General features: G+C 44.5%; 1 protein-coding gene across 1 annotated transcript in view; it reads right to left on the minus strand.

Moving 5' to 3' along the window:
* LOC126162984 (cytochrome P450 6k1-like) overlaps positions 1–23,338 on the minus strand; it is a 121,417-nt gene that overhangs the window by 13,994 nt on the left and 84,085 nt on the right. Inside the window, exon 5 of the mRNA XM_049919840.1 lies at positions 2,201–2,455. Coding sequence (XP_049775797.1) covers positions 2,201–2,455 — 255 coding nt within the window. The remainder of the gene's footprint in view (positions 1–2,200; positions 2,456–23,338) is intronic.

The raw sequence follows: 23,338 nt of genomic DNA on the forward strand, positions 1-23,338 counted from the left end.
TCTAGCAGGTCTTCAAGCTTCTTTTTCATCTTCCTGGATGTTTGTCTTGCTTTCTTGGTCATATTAGATGCAGACCTGTCTGCATCGGCTATCCTCATTTTATCACAATTTTCAGCCCAGTGATCATATTTTCACCAGGATTAATTCCCAGCTTTTTCAGTACCCAACACTTTCCAATATTACCACAACCGAATGTAATAACAGCATCATGAACTCCTAGTTTCGTTGTATGCATACCTACAAATACAGTTTTAGGAAGGCGGTTCCAAATTAAGCTGTTGAAACATTTATTTGGGATGTGTGTCTGCCCATGCTGGCATTTCCTTAGAAGGTCAGGATGAGCCAAGTCTCTGAAAATAGGTTTAATTGCTGTAATAACAGCAGCAGGAAGAGAATGCTGGTGAGAATAAGATTCTCCAGTTGCCTGAGCCCTATTGTATATGCACGACGAATTTTCTCCTGATGGATGCAATCCATGACATGGCTTATCATCAGTAGAGGACTTATGGAAGAATATGGCCCAAACATCTCACTTCATTGCCTCCAGATTTTCTTTATTTCTCCTAACTGCCTGCCCATAGTATATATACCTGCAAGTTTTCTATTTCAGTTTTAGTTAACCGACCCTGTCCGGTCAACAATTTTCCATCTTCTAATTTTTTTCCTCTCATATCAACAGTTAGTTTTCTCAGCCTTGTTCCCAAACGTTTTTTAACATGGCCTACACATTCTATTTTGCTAATAATGGCATCTCCATATGGCTTAGAGTTGACAGTGGGTGGGTTGACAGTGGGTGACAGAAAAGTGGGCGTGGAACACAAACACACGTGGTAGGAAAATGCTCTTTAAATGCTCAGAACATTTTTCAGCAAAATCCTTTTCAGTGTACTTAAATAAACCCTTAATCTATCGAAATATTATGAAAGCCGATAATCGATTTTTTTCTACCTGAACTACGGTGTGGTTTCCTTAAATACTGTACATATATCTGACTTATTAGTAATAGAAATATTTTTACTACGAAATGAATTTATATTGTCAACCTCGTGCTGCTGACCAGACATTTCCTTCACAACTGACCATATGGTTTTAACTTTATCCAGTGTATTAGCTATTCTATTTGCGTGCCACATACTTTTTGCCTTCTTAGTAACATTTTTAAGCACCTTCCAATACTGTTTGTAAATGGCTATTGTAGTTTGTATGTGACTACTTTTAATATTTTGATATAATTCCCGTTTCCTTCTAGATGGCATCCTTATCCCACTTTTACTGCTAATGCCCTGTTTTAGAACGTTCTAATGGAAAGCAGCTCTCTAAGGGAATGAGAAAATAATGTGTTAAGGTCCAAATGGCTCTGAGCACTATGGGACTTAACTTCTGAGGTCGTCAGTCCCCTAGAACTTAGAACTACTTAAACCTAACTAACCTAAGAACATCACACACATCCATGCCCGAGGCATGATTCGAACCTTTGACCGTAGCGGTCGCGCGGTTCCAGACTGAAGCGCCTAGAACCGCTCGGCCACACCGGCCGGCGAGGGAGTTTACTTCAAAATGTTGTGTACTCAGTCATCTCTGCAATCCTTTGTAAGAGGAATTTTAGTGCACATTGTATAAAATATTAGAAAAATCCGAAGGTCGCTTGTATGTGACTATTTTTAATATTTTGATGTAATTCCCGTTTCCTTCTAGATGGCATCCTTATCCCACTTTTACTGCTAATGCCCTGTTTTAGAACGTTCTAATGGAAAGCAGCTCTCTAAGGGAATGAGAAAATAATGTGTTATGGTCCAAATGGCTCTGAGCACTATGGGACTTAACTTCTGAGGTCATCAGTCCCCTAGAAGTTAGAACTACTTAAACCTAACTAACCTAAGAACATCACACACATCCATGCCCGAGGCACGATACGAACCTTCGACCGTAGCGGTCGCGCGGTTCCAGACTGAAGCGCCTAGAACCGCTCGGTCACACCGGCCGGCGAGGGAGTTTACTTCAAAATGTTGTGTGCTCAGTCATCTCTGCAATCCTTTGTAAGAGGAATTTTAGTGCACATTGTATAAAAAAATTAGAAAAATCCGAATGTCGTGTAGCCTCCTTGTAAGAATTACTGCTCCCGTTGACCCATAATCACAGCTGCAGCAAAATATCCGAATGAGTGGTCACAGCGGCGCGGCAAGCCGATCGCCGCACTCACCGGGGCAGTTGCGCGGTCCCGCGCCGAAAGGCAGGTAGGTGGTGGCCAGTGGGGACCCCTGGAGCTCGCCAGCGGCGAAGCGGTCCGGGTTGAAGCGCAGCGGCTCCGGGAAGAGGCGGTGGTCCCTGTGGAGCGCCAGCACCGGCACGAACACCAGGGTGCCCTCCGCGAGCACCACGTCGCTGCCAGGTACGCGGTACGGCTTGGTACACTGCCGCAGGAGCTGCCCCATCGGCGGGTACATCCGCAACGATTCTGCAAGTCAGAAAAGTGGCACCGGCATCTCACGTTGAGTCACTTGGCGGATATTTAGGTATCCTCCACTCTTTCTGAGACGACTGAACCATCCCGATTCGTAATATGCAAACCATTTTCCTCTATTACTCACGGTTCTTGAGATGTCTGACATCGACTATTTTTGTAAGTGTAATACAGGGTGATTCAAAAAGAATACCACAACTTTAAAAATGTGTATTTAATGAAAGAAACATAATATAACCTTCTGTTATACATCATTACAAAGAGTATTTAAAAAGGTTTTTTTTCACACAAAAACAAGTTCAGAGATGTTCAATATGGCCCCCTCCAGACACTCGAGCAAGATCAACCCGATACTCCAACTCGTTCCACACTCTCTGTAGCATATCAGGTGTAACAGTTTGGATAGCTGCTGTTATGTCTCGTTTCAAATCATCAATGGTGGCTGGGAGAGGTGGCCGAAACACCATATCCTTAACATACCCCCATAAGAAAAAATCGCAGGGGGTAAGATCAGGGCTTCTTGGAGGCCAGTGATGAAGTGCTCTGTCACGGGCTGCCTGGCGGCCGATCCATCGCCTCGGGTAGTTGACGTTCAGGTAGTTACGGACAGATAAGTGCCAATGTGGTGGCGCTCCATAGAGCTGAGGGAACAGCCAATTCTCTAACATCTCCAGATACTGTAGTCCAGTTACAGTAGCACCTTCGAAGAAAAAGGAACCAAAAACTTTATTGGCTGAAATGGCACAGAAAACGTTCACCTTAGTCGAGTCACGTTCATACTGAGTTGTTTCCCGCGGATTCTCAGTGCCCCATATACAGACATTGTGACGGCTGACTTTCCCGTTAGTGCGGAAAGTTGCTTCATCACTAAACACAATCTTTGAAACGAAAGATTCATCTGTTTCCATTTGAGCAAGGATAAAATCACAGAAATCGATTCTTTTAATCTTATCAGCTGCAGACAGTGCTTGAACCAATTTCAGACGATAAGGTTTCATAACTAACCTTTTTCGTAGGACTCTCCATACAGTTGATTGTGGAATTTGCAGCTCTCTGCTAGCTCTGCGAGTCGATTTTTCTGGGCTGCGAACAAATGCTTGCTGGATGCGTGCTACATTTTCATCACTCGTTCTCGGCCGTCCAGAACTTTTCCCTTTGCACAAACACCCATTCTCTGTAAACTGTTTATACCAATGTTTAATACACCACCTATCAGGAGGCTTAACACCATACTTCGTTCGAAATGCACGCTGAACAACTGTCGTCGATTCACTTCTGCCGTACTCAATAACACAAAAAGCTTTCTGTTGAGCGGTCGCCATCTTAGCATCAACTGACGCTGACGCCTAGTCAACAGCGCCTCAGGCGAACAAATGTACAACTAAATGAAACTTTATAGCTCCCTTAATTCGCCGACAGATAGTGCTTAGCTCTGCCTTTTGTCGTTGCAGAGTTTTAAATTCCTGAAGTCGTGGTATTCTTTTTGAATCACCCTGTATTGTATCAGAGCAAAGTACACACATGCAGCATTTCTACTAGGGGATTTATTATGACGAGGGCCATCGTAAAAGTAAAGAACGTTTCGAATCTAACGAGCCTCTCAGTTTTGCCTCCAACACCCTGGCCATCGTATTACTTTCGTAATAGCTGGCCACACAAGAGGGGATTTCTGCGACGGGCCAGAGCCGCAGGTCAATTCCGCCGATATTTTTGACGAATCTAGCTCGTCGATCTCGGACCCGTCGTTTTCCACTAACGATCAGGAGCCACCCGTCGGATCTAGTCTCTCAGACCTGCCCGGAGGCCGGGCCCCGTCCTCTGCGACATTAATCGCCGGATTTTCGTGATTTACCCGCCGACCCAGGACTGAAATGCGTCATCCTCCACAGGATAGCGGCCACAGGAGACTAATTTCAGGAGTTGCGACTTTGTCTCGCCGAAAGTACGTTGTACAAAACGGCGTTTTTAGGAAATCATTTGATTTTAGTACATTTTAGAACATTGGAACTCATTTATATTATTCAGAAGGAGTTACTATGGACAGTAGTTGGAAGAAAACTACGCCAGACACCGCCGATATGTAGCTTACATATTCAAATATTTCTCGGAAAAAATGTGTCAAAATTGGATTCAATAAAACCTTCCTGGTTTACAATTCATTTCGAATAAAACACTCGAGTTTTCGATAGCTGTTCCGCCATCGTCATCAGGAGTTGAAATCACTGACTGCCGGAGCTGGCACGGTATACTGTTTATGTTAAGGTGTCCGTTTCCTTTATTACTAAACAAAGGGACATTTAACAAATTTTAGAATTACACCTGAGAAAAATAAGGGAAAACAACGGGACAGAACTGTATTGACAAAATTTAATGGACATAGTTTGTCTTTACATTATGCACACAGATATGATCCAAATAACTTTTTACGATTATTCTGCCGCATTGTTGCAGTACAGAAGTGCATTATCAAGAAGTGCATTTCCTTTTGATATTATATTGTTTCATGAAAGTTAGTACATTATACACCACTAAAGTGTCTAGACAATGAGCAAGGCCTTCACTGTTTCATCTTTCATCCTCTTTTTTTTTTCTTACATCTGACCACAAAGAGTTCACTCAGGAAAACACACGTTTCACAACAACATCTGACCCAGGAATTTCCAAGCAAAACTCCACACCACATTTCACTAACACTTACATTGTCTCCTCATACACTTTTTATTAAGTTCTGCACATGTGAAAGTTCATCGAAGAGTTAGTCTTCGTCAACAGAAAAATTTGGTACAGTAGTTCTAAAAATGGTTCAAATGGCTCGGAGCACGATGGGACTTAACATCTGAGGTCATCAGTCCCCTAGAACTTAGAACTACTTGAATCTAACTAACCTAACGACATCACACATCCATGCCCGAGGCAGGATTTGAACCTGTGACCGTAGCGGTCGCGCGGTTCCAGAGTGAAGCGCCTAGAACCGCTCGGACAATAGTTCTAACAAAAGCACAACAGTCGTCAATGTCCTACCTCTATAGCCGCTCCTTTAGAATGATCACCCAATGAAATACTTTACAAGGTGAGAGAAATAAAAACCTTTCATTAATATACCCAATGCAAGAGTCATAGAAGATGTCACCAGAATTCTGAAATTCTTTCACAGTAATTTCACCCTCTTCTTCCAGCTTTCTTAGCTGCTTGTGAACAAAGGATGAGAGAAATTTTTCCGACTTTATACACTGTAACTTCCTCAATAATTTACTTCCTGATACGCCTTTACTACTGTGATTTCTAGTGTCTCAGTAGATTTAACTGTTGTGTAGAAAGGTTTTAGGTGGCTAACGCGAAAAACAATAGACAGAGAGTTTTCAAAGTGGGGTTAAGAATAGCAAGGCAGTTATCAAGGCTAATGAAATTGTATTTTAAAGCAGGAAATATCGTTATAATCCTTTCCAATACTGGTAGCATCCAGAACGTTCTTGCCTTTTGCCCGAGTACAGTTTTTGTATTCAGTTTCAGTAAACTTAGAGAGTGACAGAGATCCAACCCTTTCTGTATATATGTGGAAACGCTGGTAGATTTTGTCCACAACTGATTGACAGTCGATGGATAAGCAGTTTGTGCCAGTTTGTAAAAAAAAAAAAAAATGTGGACTACATGTGCTGGGCAGTGAACATCTACAATATTATTCAGTGTCTTCTGATGCAATTTACAGAATACATTGTTTTGTGCTTTCCATTCTTTAACACCAAAATTAGTGTTAGTCTAGTCTTCAACACTGCAACGACTTTTCCCTCAAGTTTACATTTCTTTAAAATTTCCAACACATAATTCTGTGTAGATCTGGAGTGTCTCCAGACAAATTAACCAAGTCGAACTCTTTCACCATGATTCCAGTTTTAGGGTGAAAATACCTGGCGAGGAGATAAATTAACTTCACATCCATATCTACATCTACATGTACATCTACGTACATACTCCGCAATCCACCATACGGTGCGTGGCGGAGGGTACCTCGTACCACAACTAGCATCTTCTCTCCCTGTTCCACTCCCAAACAGAACGAGGGAAAAATGACTGCCTATATGCCTCTGTACGAGCTCTAATCTCTCTTATCTTTGTGGTCTTTCCGCGAAATATAAGTTGGCGGCAGTAAAATTGTACTGCAGTCAGCCTCAAATGTTGGTTCTCTAACTTTACTCAGTAGCGATTCACGAAAAGAACGCGTCCTTTCCTCTAGAGACTCCCACCCGAGTTCTTGAAGCATTTCCGTAATACTCGCGTGATGATCAAACCTACCAGTAACAAATATGGCAGCCCGCCTCTGAATTGCTTCTATGTCCTCCCTCAATCCGACCTGATAGGGATCCCAAACGCTCGAGCAGTACTCAAGAATAGGTCTTAGTGTTTTATAAGCGGTCTCCTTTACAGATGAACCACAGCTTCCCAAAAGTCTACCAATGAACCGAAGACGACTATCCGCCTTCCCCACAACTGCCATTACATGCTTGTCCCACTTCATATCGCTCTGCAATGTTACGCCCAAATATTTAATCGACGTGACTGTGTCAAGCGCTACACTACTAATGGAGTATTCAAACATTACGGGATTCTTTTTCCTATTCATCTGCATTCTTTACACCAATCACAAATCCTGTCCAAGTCATCTTGTATCCTCCTACAGTCACTCAACGACGACACCTTCCCGTACACCACAGCATCATCAGCAAACAGCCGCACACTGCTATCCACCCGATCCAAAAGATCATTTATGTAGATAGAAAACAAAAGCGGACCTACCATACTTCCCTGGGGCACTCCAGATGATAACATCACCTCCGATAAACACTCACCATTGAGGGCAACGTACTGGGTTCTATTACTTAAGAAGTCTTCGAGCCACTCACATATTTGGTTACCAATCCCATATACTCGTACCTTAGTTAGGAGTCTGCAGTGGGGCACTGAGTCAAACGCTTTCCGGAAGTCAAGGAATATGGCATCCGTCTGATATCCTTCATCCATGGTTCGCAAGATATCATGTGAAAAAGGAGCGAGTTTCGTTTCGCAGGAGCGCTGCTTTCTAAAGCCGTGCTGATGCATGGACAGCAACTTCTCTGTCTCAAGGAAATTCATGTGATGTATCAATCACTACAGAAAGGAATCGAGCACTTTTCAGTTCGTTTAAAACCTGCTGAGCTTCACACGGTGCAATAACATTTAAAATGACTGCATTACATTTTGTGTGTCCACATGTGAAATTAGGACAGTAAACTTTTGGTACAAGTGCTGTAATGAATCCAATGACTTAAAGCTATGGTTATGCATTGCACTGTGGCAGGAAAACTACGACTCTTCTTCTGTCAACTGCCTATTCATTTCAGTTCCTGTTTTTAAATTTACGTAGTAATCACTCACAATTTTATTTTCAGTTTTCGTTGGACAGCCATGTGATGTTTTTCGTCTTAAAATGATTCACAATGGCAGAACTTCCACCATGTCCACATTTGATTTTCACCACGTGTATTCTACAATTTCTCCACTACCAGTATAGTGAGGAACCTCACTTTCTATATTACTGTTAAAATTGCCGTTTCGTTTTGGTATGATGAAACGATAGTGACTGCGTGGATTTAAAATTGTCACGTATATACCATAACGACTGCTAACAGCAAACAACCGAAAATACAACGAGAATTGGTATTACAACAGTGCAAAACATTAATAGAGTGTCGGCGAAAGCAAGTAGGTGTGGTGCAAAGTGTCTCTGGACCGAAAAGACGGACTAGAAGGGGACAAGCTACGTTGTTAATTAATTTTTTGATTGCTGTATTGTTCTTTCTGAGTTAAAGAGGAAGTAAAGTGCTGAAAGTCATCATAGCTTTAATTAATTGTAGAACGTAGTATCCACAACAGTAAACAAAGTTTGGTAACAATTCGTACAAGTGGCGCTTCCCAGCTTACGTAACTGCACAGTTAATTGGAAATAAAACATCTGATGGAGTAAAATACTTACACCAAAACGGAATAAAAAGAATCGGGACATTATTTGAGCGTCCCCCACAAACTTTCGGAACGGTGCGACATCTTTTTTTTTTAAAAAAAAAAAAAACTGTCTCTAGAAAAATGGGACGAACTGACACCCTAGCTTATATAAATACAGTGCAGAATTTGGAACCTTCCAGATAAGTATGGAGTAAGGCGTGAGAAGAAGGCAAGTTGGGCAGCTCCGCGGGATCGAGTGACGTCACATGGCACTAGCGACCGAGGCCACGTTTGAAACTGCAGGTCCCGCGTCCCTACAAGTGTCAGAACTCCGTCTTTGCTTTCGCTCCCGTCCAAAGCCCGCCCCTGTGCCCTACGAGTGTACCAATGCTCTCTGTTAAAATGTTGCCGTGTATTATAATTTCGGCCGCTTCTTTGATAACGGTTTCCCAGTATTATGGTGTTTGAGTCAAAACTCGGTTTTTTCAAATTGTATTTTATGCCTGTTTTCTAGTTAATGTTCAGCCACGGCTGATTTCTCAAGTTCCCTTTGTTTGATATGTTCTGAATGCTTTCCACCATGCTCGGCAACACTGCGAATGGTTTGACCTTTGTAAACGCTACACATTCACAGGAGACACCATATTCTCGAAGACTCTTGCTGTCTTTAGCGGGACGTAACATATCTCTTATCTTGGTGACGGGCCAGAACTTTGGTCTCAGTATATGTCTCTTGAGCACGCGTCCTATCTAGCTAGTAGTTGCTCGACAGAATGGAAGGAATGCAGGTGGCTTGGCCTCTTCCGTCAATTCAGAAGGCATCTTTCGGCGGTGGCACTTGAGAGCTACAGCAATTTTACTCTTATTGTAACCATTTTCTCTGAACAGGTCCTTCAAACGCTGGAATTAAGACTCTAGATGTTCCTCGTCAAAAACGAGCCTTGTCGACATTCTGTTGGGAGTGGGTAGACGTAGCCACGATAGCGCAACAGCGTGCAAGCTTGTTCAAGACGAGAACCAAGCAATGTTCCAAGTCTCACCGCTTAACTGGTGTCCAATAACAGTCACATCTTTCCAACCAAGAACTGGATGACGGCTCTGTTGTTGCACTGAGTAAAGGCCTTAACTTTTCTCCAGCACCACGACATTTGCCAATACTGAATATTGTTGGTGGAATAGAGTAGTGCATCAGGAATCTGTCGCATGACGCGGCTGAGGACGTCAGAATAACTACTAGCCGTATTTACATCTACATCTACATCCATACTCCGAAAGCCACCTGACGGTGTGTGGCAGAGGGTACTTTGAGTACCTCTATCGGTTCTCCCTTCTATTTCAGTCTCGTATTGTTCGTGGAAAGAAAGATTGTCGCTATGCCTCTGTGTGGGCTCTAATCTCTCTGATTTTATCCTCATGGTCTCTTCGCGAGATATACGTAGGAGGGAGCAATATACTGCTTGAATCCTCGGTGAAGGTATGTTCTCGAAACTTCAATAAAAGCCCGTACCGAGCTACTGAGCGTCTCTCCTGCAGAGTCTTCCACTGGAGTTTATCTATCATCTCCAGAACGCTTTCGCGATACTAAACGATCCTGTAACGAAGCGCGCCGCTCTCCGTTGGATCTTCTCGATCTCTTCTATCAATCCTATCTGGTACGGACCCCACACCGATGAGCAGTGTTCAAGCAGTGGTCGAACAAGTGTACTGTAACCTACTTCCTTTGTTTTCGGATTGCGTATCCTTAGGATTCTTCCAGTGAATCTCAGTCCGGCATCTACTTTACCGACGACTGATTTTATATGATCATTCCATTTCAAATCACTCCTAATGCGTACTCCCAGATAATTTATGGAATTAACTGCTTCCACTTGCTGACCTGCTATATTGTAGCTAAGTGACAAAGGATCTTTCTTTCTATGTATTCGCAGCACATTACACTTGTCTACATTGAGATTCAATTGCCTTTCCCTGCACCATGCGTCAATTCGTTGCAGATCCTCCTGCATTTCAGTACAATTTTCCATTGTTACAACCTCTCGATGTACTACAGCATCATCCGCAAAAAGCCTCAGTGAACTTCCGATGTTATCCACAAGGTCATTTATATATATTGTGAATAGCAGCGGTCCTACGACACTACCCTGCGGCACACCTGAAATCTCTCTTATTTCGGAAGACTTCTCTCCATTGAGAATGACATGCTGCGTTCTGTTATCTAGGAACTCTGCAATACAATCACACAAATGATCTGATAGTCCATATGCTCTTACTTTGTTCATTAAACGACTGTGGGGAACTGTATCAAACGCCTTGCGGAAGTCAAGAAACACGGCATATACCTGGGAACCCGTGTCTATGGCCCTCAGAGTCCCGTGGACGAATAGCGCGAGCTGGGTTTCACACGATCGTCTTTTTCGGAACCCATGCTGATTCATACAGAATAAATTTCTTGTCGCCAGGAAGGTCATTATACTCGAACGTAATACGTGTTCCAAAGTTCTACAACTGATCGACGTTAGAGACATAGGTCTATAGTTCTGCACATCTGTTCGACGTCCCTTCTTATAAACGGGGATGACCTGTGCCCTTTTCCAATCTTTTGGAACGCCACGCTCTTCTGGAGACGTACGGTACACCGCTGCAAGAAGGGTGGGTGGATAGCTATTAGTCGGGAGAAACGAATGGCTTACGCTTCTTGCGTGAGAATGATTGTCTTGCCGGCTGATAAAAGAAATGCCACTGTAGTTCTGAGTGTTGTGTCTAGACAAGACTGCCTAGACACAATGAGAGAAAGCCGAAAGGCACGCGCTTAAACTCACGCAGGCTGGCGTGAGGTCTGAAACAGGATACGTAATGAATGCTATAAAGAAAAGTACGTAGCTTCTGGAATACTTAACTTTAATCCACATTTATAGAACATCGCTCTTGATGATACATTAATAGAATCTCAATATCAATTGAATACGGCGCCTTGCTAGGTCGTAGCAAATGTAGCTGAAGGCTATGCTAACTATCGTCTCGGCAAATGAGAGCGTAGTTGTCAGTGAACCGTTCCTTGCAAAGTCGGCTGTACAACTGGGACGAGTGCTAGTCAGTGTCTCTAGACCTGCCGTGTGGCGGCGCTCGGTCTGCCATCACGGACAGTGGCGACACGCGGGTCCGTCGTATACTAGCGGACCGCGGCCGATTTAAAAGCTACCACCTAACAAGTGTGGTGTCTGGCGGTGACACCACACTGAGTAGCGAAGAATACCATCTGAAGGAGCTGCATTTATCAGCAGATGATACATTTCGGAAGATTAGTCGTCATCCAACACACACTATCGTCAGAAAGACAAGGAAGTTAATAGAGGACTCCGGTATACCAGAGGAAATGACGGAGAAATCAGTGTTTTGTGCTTCCAGACCTCCCAGGCGTTACGTATTGTCGAAGATACACAAGAAAAAATTTCCCCTGAGGTCTATAGTTAGTGCAACCAGTTCACTCACCTACAGACTGGCAAACCATCTGGTAGGGTTATTGCCACCTATAGTGGGGCACTGCAAATATCACGTTGTTAACTTCGTCATTTGTTGAGACCCTCAGGAAAATACACATATGCCAAAATGAAATAATGATTATAGTCTGGACCAGGCGCGGCTCGTGGTTTCTATACTGGGGAAGGCTGCGGCATTTATCGATCTGAGCCAACATAGACCTCGGGTTACGCTACAGATTAGTCTGACATAAACAACTAAGAATTCAGGAGGAGGGGGTGGGCAGATCACTCTCTACCCATAATTTTACGTACTGTATCTTCTATAATCAGGTATTAAATATCATTAGAAGCTAACTTCGAGTTAAAATCTTTGGTTGGTGTTTTTATACGTCATTATTACATTTTCTGACACTTTGCAGCAAATCATATGTAAAGACGCGTTTCGGAGAGTCTTTAATGCGGGTCTGGATGCACCAAGTTCTTTCACTTTCATCCTATGGCCGTGTTCCAAGTTTTTACCTATTAAATTGCACACTGAATTCATATTGCGCTTGTTTCACACTCGCGGTATGTCGCAGATATTCACCAGCAAGTAAAACTCACTAAAATCTTGCAAAATATACTCCGAAAAAGAAACTTGCTCATATCACACGGTATCAACAAAAGCAGTCAGCATCAGCAAGCAAGGAAAGTAAAGTAACGGGACAAATTTCGCGCGCTTTGTCCTCTAACCACTTATGAAACTCTCGCTAGATGGCAGTAAGTCTGTTACTGTAGTGTAGTGCACTCTGGCGGGATATTTGCAAACTTATTCTAAATGTGGATAAAATAGCCAATGGCAGAAACAAAACAACTATGTAAAGCATTATCAAAACTATAATACTAAACGTCGATTAATGACGCATCGAAGCGTAGTAGAGATGTGCAGAGACAGAGATTGGATAGCGAAGTTTCGGCCACTCTACATTCCTTTATTACATAGATAGTGGAACGTGAAAAACGTGTGGTGGTTGGTATGACACCCTTAGGCTGCAAGCTCTGAGCCTTCGGCTCGCCCATAAAGAGCAGTACTATGTAGAAGCCACGCCTCCAAACCGCTACTACATGCAGCTTACAGACGTTCCAAGGCGCAGCCTAAACACTACTAACCGTTCGGAAAACATCCATCGATACAAACAGTTCCAAAAACGTTGACCGTCGTTATTTTAATCGGAATGGGAAATACGCGATATTCGTCCTGATAATTTAAATTATGTAATACGTTCTTGCGAAATTTACTTTAACATATATTTTGGGGCGGCTCCGCCTCAGAGCCTTTAATTACGAGTCGCGCCTAGTCTGGACGTTGTGTCACTTTTACGGGAGTGCCGGATAATTCACGCTGGAACTTTTGGTCCAGCAGTTTCCACCTGAGATCATCAAGACGTTCCGCCATGCCTGAACGACACTTTCTGTACCGCGATGAGTATTACAAGATGACGGATGGCACAGCCATCTGACCGCCTCTGTCCCCGTCCAACGCGAACATTTTCGTAGAGCACTCCGAAGAGCAAGCTCTGAACTTCGTGAGGTTGCAACCATTTTGCTTCCTATGGTATGTTAACGACGCCCTCGACACCCACTTGATATGGCCTCTTTGGTGAAAACGCACTGCGGCGGTTCTTCGACCACATGAACGGTGTCCATCTCCGCATTAAAATTACTGTCTAGTTGGAGAGGGATGGGAAGCTTGCGTTCTTGAACGTTTTAGTTGGACGGAAAGCCGGAGGCCGCCTTTGTTATTCAGTGTACAGGAATCTACGCACACTTACTTTTGATGTCGACCATCTAGAGAATGAATTTCAGCAATTGAAACACGTGTTAAAAGCAAATCGTTACAGCAAGAGAAAAATTGGTAAGGTTTTCAAGTGCCGCCGACGGAAGAGGCCTCCTGAATTGGCGAAAGAGACCGAGCCAGCTGCAGAATTCCTTTCGTACTGTGGAGCAACTACTAGCAAGATAGGAATAGAGCTGAAGAGACTTGCTCTGATACGAGTGTTCTGGCCCGCCTCCAAGGTAAGAGATATGTTATGCCCTGTTGAAGACAACAGGGGTCTTCGAGTTCCTGGCGTGTGTGGTGTCCCCTACGGATGTGGTAGCACTTACTCAGGTCAAACCATTCGCACCGTTGCCAAGCGTTGAACAAAGCGTTCACGACATACCAAACAAGTGGAAATTGAGAAATCGGCCATGGCTGTATTTTATGCCCGTTTTCTAGACGATGTTCAATTTGAAAAAAAAAAAAAGTTTTGGGTCAAATACCATCGTACTGGGATTCTGTCTTAAAAGAACCGGCCGAAATTAGAAAAAAAGCAGCAGTTGTAACAAGAGACCAGGTGTACGCACTTAAGGGGCTCCGGAACGCCCTATACTTGCAATGTTAAAATAACGCTTATAAATTACATCTTTCCTCACAAAGTATTTGAGGTAGGAAATTGAACTTTTTACAAATTATTTATTGGAATATGGGCTACAACTTAACACAGGGATTTTAGAAAATTTTAGTTCAGTTATTAAAGATGATTTTTTTCAATTGTAATGAAAATTCACATTTTTTTGCAATTTTTTATTTATATATTCAAAAATATACAGTTTTTTTTGGAAAAAGGCTGTGTTAAATTATGCAGAAGGTACTGTGTAACATTTACTGAAAGTTTGAAACAAATATGTTTGGAAGATCCTTAGAAAACATGTAATTAGTTAGTATGAGAAAATAAAAGTTTTGGGAATCGAGCGACAAAGATTGGATTAACTTTTTAGTGCATTCCAGGTCCATAGGATGGATTATCTTCATCCTCTGCAAACTCCTCCTCCAGCTTCCTCTTGTTCCTCCTCCTGTTTACTCTTGCTTGTATTTCTAGACTCTTTACAGCCCTGTCTGCAGCCCGAAGGCGTTCCTTATCTAAAGCAAGCTCGTACCATGTTAGAATGTTATTATTTACAGTAATAACACATACCTTTGGCTTTCCTACATTTCTCCTTTTCTTAAAAGCCTTCAGAGGATTTCTAATAACTTTACTTTTACTCATTATTATACTTCAACAAAACAGAGACTCAAGAAACAGAATTAATTACGAATATTTTCGAGATAATGACAGAGTAAATAAACATGAAACAATCGACAATCACACCAGCGATATATATTGAACCATCACAGGTTAGCCACAACACATACTTTATCTCACATCACTAAAATGTACCTGATGAACACGGACGTTAATAATAGGACCATTTGACAGCAGTTTAACAGCGCCACAGTGGGTCACGCCCATTTAGAACACATTTCAAAAAAAATTTAAAAATAGTTGTAGTCTTCGGAATAGAATAAATTATATATCTATTAAAAGGTAATAGTCTGCAGATTCAGAAAACGCAAAAAAGTAAAAATTGAACTTTTCATGATTTTGAGCCTTTCCGGAGCCCCTTAAGAAGGCAAGGGGGCAGATTCTGAATATTGAGCGAAAGAAAACAGGTAGGCTTTACGTTTGTAGGGGCGCGGGAGCGGAAGTTTGAAACGTAGCGCCGGCCGCTCGCTCCACGGTACGTTGGTCGGTCCCGCGATGAGGCCCACGAGAAAGGCAGGCCGTGGTGCGTACGTCGCAGCACGTGATACTACAGGTCTCAGGAGTGGCAGCAGATGTCTCAGACGAATTTAACAGTTATTGACTGCCTGTTTAAATGCATGCAAGTCCTCGATAGCACACGACAAGATCAAGACTTATAGAGGATATCTTTCCAATTAAATATTGATTTACCGCGGGCGCTGCACGGAGCCGAGCATTAGCGAAGTGTGGCGGACAAGCCGAATAGTGTGGTCACGAGTTCGTAGCAGGGCCTGTATATTTCGCTAGCCCTGGTCCCACAGCAATATGGAGCTGTTAGGATCTGCCCGGCTTACCTTCTGCGCATGAACCACTCTGTCCCTCTATATAGGGTACCAAATGCTGCCATCACATCTATATAATCAGAACATTGTGCCAGCCCCAGCAGTCGGTGATTGAAATTCCTGATGACTGTGAGGCAACGGGTGAGTTGTGACGCCCTGGAAATATTCTAAGTTCGGAGTTGGCGCGGAGGCCTCTGGGCGGGCCGCGGCCCGGCAGCAGTCACGTGGTGCCGAACGTTAGCTGAGCATGAGGGGTAGCGCCAGTGCATGGTCCATCGGCCACGTGGCTAGGAACTCCATGGTGACGCTGTGTTGATGAAAGAGACTTGTATGCCGACAGTGCCAAACATGGCGGACTTTGTGAAACCTTAATGGCAGCCATTTCACAGTTCGTATAGAAATTAATAGTAGCCAGATGAATCATGATACCACAAAAAGAAACATGTACCTTAACATTACTTGCAGGACGATTCTGATGGTGTAATCAGATTGTCAACATCTTTATTAGTTTATAAAGTTTAGTATCTGACGATAAATTATACATGTAACACCCAGCAACGAATTTCCAAAATCTAAACGGTTCATCCAATTTTGTCGATCGACGTGTCTTTAGAAAGCTATTAGTGTAAACCTAAATTGGTATAAATTACAGGCATGTAACTAGAATAGTACATGAGTTACTGGAGGTGAAAGTGGCTGATTACTATCGATCGCGTCAAGCTATAAGTACTCCACAGTTACACGAAAAAACGGTAGCAGCATGCTTAGAAATATATTTATTCATCTATGTCTTTGTTTATATCCGATTTACGCTATTTGTGAAGAAATTGGTCGGTTATTTACTGTGTTTTAGAAAGCACAGAGACGTTAGGCTACTGGCCTAATTTTGCTTGCTATTCCTTTGATATACAGGGCTATTACAAATGATTGAATCGATCACAGCTCTACAATAACTTTATTATTTGAGATATTTTCACAATGCTTTGCACACACATACAAAAACTCAAAAAGTTTTTTTAGGCATTCACAAATGTTCGATATGTGCCCCTTTAGTGATTCGGCAGACATCAAGCCGATAATCAAGTTCCTCCCACACTCGGCGCAGCATGTCCCCATCAATGAGTTCGAAAGCATCGTTGATCATGATCTCCACCACGACCGATCCATCGGTTTTCCAATCTCCTGTTTAAGAAATGCTTCTGCTTAAGCCTTTTTCGTAAGATTTTCCAAACCGTCGGCTGTGGTACGTTTAGCTCCCTGCTTGCTTTATTCGTCGACTTCCGCGGGCTACGCGTGAAACTTGCCCGCACGCGTTCAACCGTTTCTTCGCTCACTGCAGGCCGACCCGTTGATTTCCCCTTACAGAGGCATCCAGAAGTTTTAAACTGCGCACACCATCGCCGAATGGAATTAGCAGTTGGTGGATCTTTGTTGAACTTCGCCCTGAAGTGTAGTTGCACTGTTATGACTGACTGATGTGAGTGCATTTCAAGCACGACATACGCTTTCTCGGCTCCTGTCGCCATTTTGTCTCACTGCGCTCTCGAGCGCTCTGGCGGCAGAAACCTGAAGTGCGGCTTCAGCCGAACAAAACTTTATGAGTTTTTCTACGTATCTGTAGTGTGTCGTGACCATATGTCAATGAATGGAGCTACAGTGAATTTATGAAATCGCTTCAATCATTTGTAATAGCCCTGTATATGTCTATTTAATTTGTTTATGTATTTAATAATGTGTGTTAGAGCGTGTTTATGGTCCAATCGTAGGAATATTTATTTAATTTCAAGTTATTTAAATGTAAATCCAGTATTTATAATGTGTTTCATTATGATTGTGAGTGTGCGTTGGCTTGAAGACAGGGCGGGAACGCTCCAGCCAATCACAGCACTCGTGAATGGGGAGACTGGATGGAAGTGGCAGAAGAGTACGGGTGAGGACACGGGGGAGTTCGGGACAGTACGGCGCGACAGATGCACGGTCGCGGCAGAGACCTGAAGAGTGTGGAGCGGTTTGCGCGAGGTCGCGGCAGATAGAAATACTCCGGAGTGCCGACTTGTACACTCGTGAGATTTCCGTGGCTTCTACAGTGAAGACGTAGTGTGCTTTTGGAAGTGAATATCTCGCGAGCTATGGTGTTGTTCATAACTAATTACGTGCAGTAGGAATCTATTGTTTCCCTGTTATTCAACTTATATTTTATTTAATTGCTGGACCATCGACACCAATAAGTGTTTTGCAGAAATATTCGACATTCTCAAAAGTACTTCCACTATCGTATTCATCATTTAAAGTCGTTAAAATAGTACCTGAAGATTTTATTTAATTGCAGTCTTTCATTTGTAAATTTCTACGTCACATTCGCGATTGCTGAGTGATAGGACCCTTCGGCCATTCGATTCATGATTATATTCATATTGTATGCTGTAGACTCAGCAGTAATTGGCTTGTAATGCGGCAACTACGTATCCTAGCCCCTAGACAACGAAACCAGCCAAAACTTTTAATACACTCCTGGAAATGGAAAAAAGAACACATTGACACCGGTGTGTCAGACCCACCATACTTGCTCCGGACACTGCGAGAGGGCTGTACAAGCAATGATCACACGCACGGCACAGCGGACACACCAGGAACCGCGGTGTTGGCCGTCGAATGGCGCTAGCTGCGCAGCATTTGTGCACCGCCGCCGTCAGTGTCAGCCAGTTTGCCGTGGCATACGGAGCTCCATCGCAGTCTTTAACACTGGTAGCATGCCGCGACAGCGTGGACGTGAACCGTATGTGCAGTTGACGGACTTTGAGCGAGGGCGTATAGTGGGCATGCGGGAGGCCGGGTGGACGTACCGCCGAATTGCTCAACACGTGGGGCGTGAGGTCTCCACAGTACATCGATGTTGTCGCCAGTGGTCGGCGGAAGGTGCACGTGCCCGTCGACCTGGGACCGGACCGCAGCGACGCACGGATGCACGCCAAGACCGTAGGATCCTACGCAGTGCCGTAGGGGACCGCACCGCCACTTCCCAGCAAATTAGGGACACTGTTGCTCCTGGGGTATCGGCGAGGACCATTCGCAACCGTCTCCATGAAGCTGGGCTACGGTCCCGCGCACCGTTAGGCCGTCTTCCGCTCACGCCCCAACATCGTGCAGCCCGCCTCCAGTGGTGTCGCGACAGGCGTGAATGGAGGGACGAATGGAGACGTGTCGTCTTCAGCGATGAGAGTCGCTTCTGCCTTGGTGCCAATGATGGTCGTATGCGTGTTTGGCGCCGTGCAGGTGAGCGCCACAATCAGGACTGCATACGACCGAGGCACACAGGGCCAACACCCGGCATCATGGTGTGGGGAGCGATCTCCTACACTGGCCGTACACCACTGGTGATCGTCGAGGGGACACTGAATAGTGCACGGTACATCCAAACCGTCATCGAACCCATCGTTCTACCATTCCTAGACCGGCAAGGGAACTTGCTGTTCCAACAGGACAATGCACGTCCGCATGTATCCCGTGCCACCCAACGTGCTCTAGAAGGTGTAAGTCAACTACCCTGGCCAGCAAGATCTCCGGATCTGTCCCACATTGAGCATGTTTGGGACTGAATGAAGCGTCGTCTCACGCGGTCTGCACGTCCAGCACGAACGCTGGTCCAACTGAGGCGCCAGGTGGAAATGGCATGGCAAGCCGTTCCACAGGACTACATCCAGCATCTCTACGATCGTCTCCATGGGAGAATAGCAGCCTGCATTGCTGCGAAAGGTCGATATACACTGTACTAGTGCCGACATTGTGCATGCTCTGTTGCCTGTGTCTATGTGCCTGTGGTTCTGTCAGTGTGATCATGTGTTGTATCTGACCCCAGGAATGTGTCAATAAAGTTTCCCCTTCCTGGGACAATGAATTCGCGGTGTTCTTATTTCAATTTCCAGGAGTGTATTTCAAAAAATGGCTCTGAGCACTATGGGACTTAACATCTGAGGTCATCAGTCCCCTAGAACTTAGAACTACTTAAACCTAACTAACCTAAGGACATCACACACATCCATGCCCGAGGCAGGATTCGAACCTGCGACCGTAGCGGTCACGCGGTTCCAGACTGAAGCGCCTAGAACCGCACGGCCGCAGTGGCCGGCTTTTAATATTTCAACTTTGAGTCAGTGGGTACGTAGTTGAGGCCGCCCCGCCACCCCACCATCAATTCAACTTTTTTGAAAGCCCGCATGACGATGGCAGAGACGGCTATCGAAAACTCAAGTGTTTTATTCGAAATGATGCGGCTTGTAAACCGAGAAGATCTTATTGAAGCATGTCACAGCGAAAGTCACCGAGGACACAAAATTAATCTCTCCAGAGTCGTGTACATTCCTCTGAGGATCGTGAAGGTTCGGTATGCTACAAACAGCGCAGTAATTCGTAATGCCTGCAAAATAATGTACGTACCACAGTTACGGGTAATAATACACGTAGTACAAGCAACATTTTGGTGGCGCTCACCATAGTGTTGGGTTTTACAATTCATCTCCCCCGTATCTCTACGCTACTTTCAAAAGACTTGCATCTTTCCGAGTTCTTTTCTGAATTATTGTAGGTATTTTAAATTCGTCTTCGCAACCAGAAGAAAATGCGTAGTTTTCTAATTAAACACTTTTCGTTTTACTGAAATAAAACTTCATCCAATGGTCTGTAATAGAAGATATTTACAATTTGGCTTCCTTTACAAATGCAAAAACAGTTCTTTACAAAAATTATCGATTTTACTTACGATATTTTATGTCTAATTTTTACTCACATCAGGATATGGCAACTGCTTGCACGTATTTGAAGAATTCCCTCGTTTGGCATTGTTGTTTCTTTTAGCGTAGTTTTAGAGACAGATCTGAAATACCTTCAGGAATTATAAAGCAACCACGGGCACTTCTGAATCTTTACTTCATATTTTGTAACTTAGAGTTTATTGCACTTCGATCCACAGTTGGAATAACGTCTAGAAATATTGTAATCATCGCTTTGTCCTCCCCATTTTTTACATTCTTGTTCGTGTAATGTTCAGGTCTAAATTTTCTCAAATAAGGTATTTCACAGTACAGTTGTACAGGTTTCTGGACGTGGTCGTTGTTCTACCACTTCACTATACCAATTGCAACTAACACTTGCTGTCACCTGAAATCCACAGGTAAACTCGTGAATTTTATGCACGTTGCTCGTCGCAGAAATCCGCACGTGTGTGCTCAGCTAGTGAGGCGAGCTACAGATAACGGCTTGTGGGCTAACTGTTGTCTCCAATATTGATTCCAACAGCGAGAAGGAACAATAGTTTACTGTTTATCTGTGCGATTTTAAAACATGTGACAAAATTAACAGACCCATCAAGTATGCGGTTCTTTGCGTAATACCATTTCTGAACCCGACAGGAGTCTTCCCTGTCGAAATTTACAGAGAGACACCCGCAGACTGTGATGCTCGAAGCTTCGGTTCGATAACGGTGTATCACCTTTAATGGTAGAAGAATGATCAGGCCGACCTTCACTTGTACGTGACGAACTTATGTTAAGGGTCCAGCAAAAATTGAGCAGAATAGAGGTTTCGTTATCGAAGGATTAGGCTTATGCGATCCTGACATGTCACTATCAGTTCTTTATTAAATTGTTAATGGTGATTTCGGTTATAAACAGTGTGCACGATATCGGTGCCTCGACTTTTGACAAATGAACATATAAAACAATTGGTAACAGGACTGAGATTCCTCACTTGGTACGACAAGGATGGCAGGGAGTTTTTGAACCACATTGTTACTGGTGACGATACGTGGGTTTCATATGAAGTTCAGACATAAAGTTTCGTCAGGTTTAGTCTCAGTCCGCTTACATTTAATCATATTCTGTGAATTCTTCAGATGTTGCTGATATTTGACAAACGGCGGAATCTTGAGGAATTGCCTTAGAAACTGAGAAAATTTATTGATACTTTATAGCTGCTATAGTTTTGTAGGCGAATCCGATAACGTTCGTCATACACAAATAAATTTGTTCTTTTGTGTCTTGACTCGCGTAATATCCCAGAAACTCCAAATTGTACGGGGTTGTTCTTAGCCCTTGTTATTCACTCACGCAAGTTGCATGCACATGAGCCATGGTGCCCTCTCCTTATTCCACCTACGGGGTTTGTCTGTCAAACAGCCGCACACGAAGCAAAACTGCCAGCACCGGCTGAACCCCCTTCCTATTAAATGTGCAGTTTTACCCTAGAGGGCAGTGCGACAACACTTGATTGAAATTAAACTTGAAAATACACTCCTGGAAATGGAAAAAAGAACACATTGACACCGGTGTGTCAGACCCACCATACTTGCTCCGGACACTGCGAGAGGGCTGTACAAGCAATGATCACACGCACGGCACAGCGGACACACCAGGAACCGCGGTGTTGGCCGTCGAATGGCGCTAGCTGCGCAGCATTTGTGCACCGCCGCCGTCAGTGTCAGCCAGTTTGCCGTGGCATACGGAGCTCCATCGCAGTCTTTAACACTGGTAGCATGCCGCGACAGCGTGGACGTGAACCGTATGTGCAGTTGACGGACTTAGAGCGAGGGCGTATAGTGGGCATGCGGGAGGCCGGGTGGACGTACCGCCGAATTGCTCAACACGTGGGGCGTGAGGTCTCCACAGTACATCGATGTTGTCGCCAGTGGTCGGCGGAAGGTGCACGTGCCCGTCGACCTGGGACCGGACCGCAGCGACGCACGGATGCACGCCAAGACCGTAGGATCCTACGCAGTGCCGTAGGGGACCGCACCGCCACGTCCCAGCAAATTAGGGACACTGTTGCTCCTGGGGTATCGGCGAGGACCATTCGCAACCGTCTCCATGAAGCTGGGCTACGGTCTCGCACACCGTTAGGCCGTCTTCCGCTCACGCCCCAACATCGTGCAGCCCGCCTCCAGTGGTGTCGCGACAGGCGTGAATGGAGGGACGAATGGAGACGTGTCGTCTTCAGCGATGAGAGTCGCTTCTGCCTTGGTGCCAATGATGGTCGTATGCGTGTTTGGCGCCGTGCAGGTGAGCGCCACAATCAGGACTGCATACGACCGAGGCACACAGGGCCAACACCCGGCATCATGGTGTGGGGAGCGATCTCCTACACTGGCCGTACACCACTGGTGATCGTCGAGGGGACACTGAATAGTGCACGGTACATCCAAACCGTCATCGAACCCATCGTTCTACTATTCCTAGACCGGCAAGGGAACTTGCTGTTCCAACAGGACAATGCACGTCCGCATCTATCCCGTGCCACCCAACGTGCTCTAGAAGGTGTAAGTCAACTACCCTGGCCAGCTAGATCTCCGGATCTGTCCCCCATTGAGCATGTTTGGGACTGGATGAAGCGTCGTCTCACGCAGTCTGCACGTCCAGCACGAACGCTGGTCCAACTGAGGCGCCAGGTGAAAATGGCATGGCAAGCCGTTCCACAGGACTACATCCAGCATCTCTACGATCGTCTCCA

This window comes from Schistocerca cancellata, chromosome 2, assembly GCF_023864275.1.
Source record: "Schistocerca cancellata isolate TAMUIC-IGC-003103 chromosome 2, iqSchCanc2.1, whole genome shotgun sequence".
In the NCBI taxonomy this organism is placed as follows: Eukaryota; Metazoa; Arthropoda; class Insecta; order Orthoptera; family Acrididae; genus Schistocerca; species Schistocerca cancellata.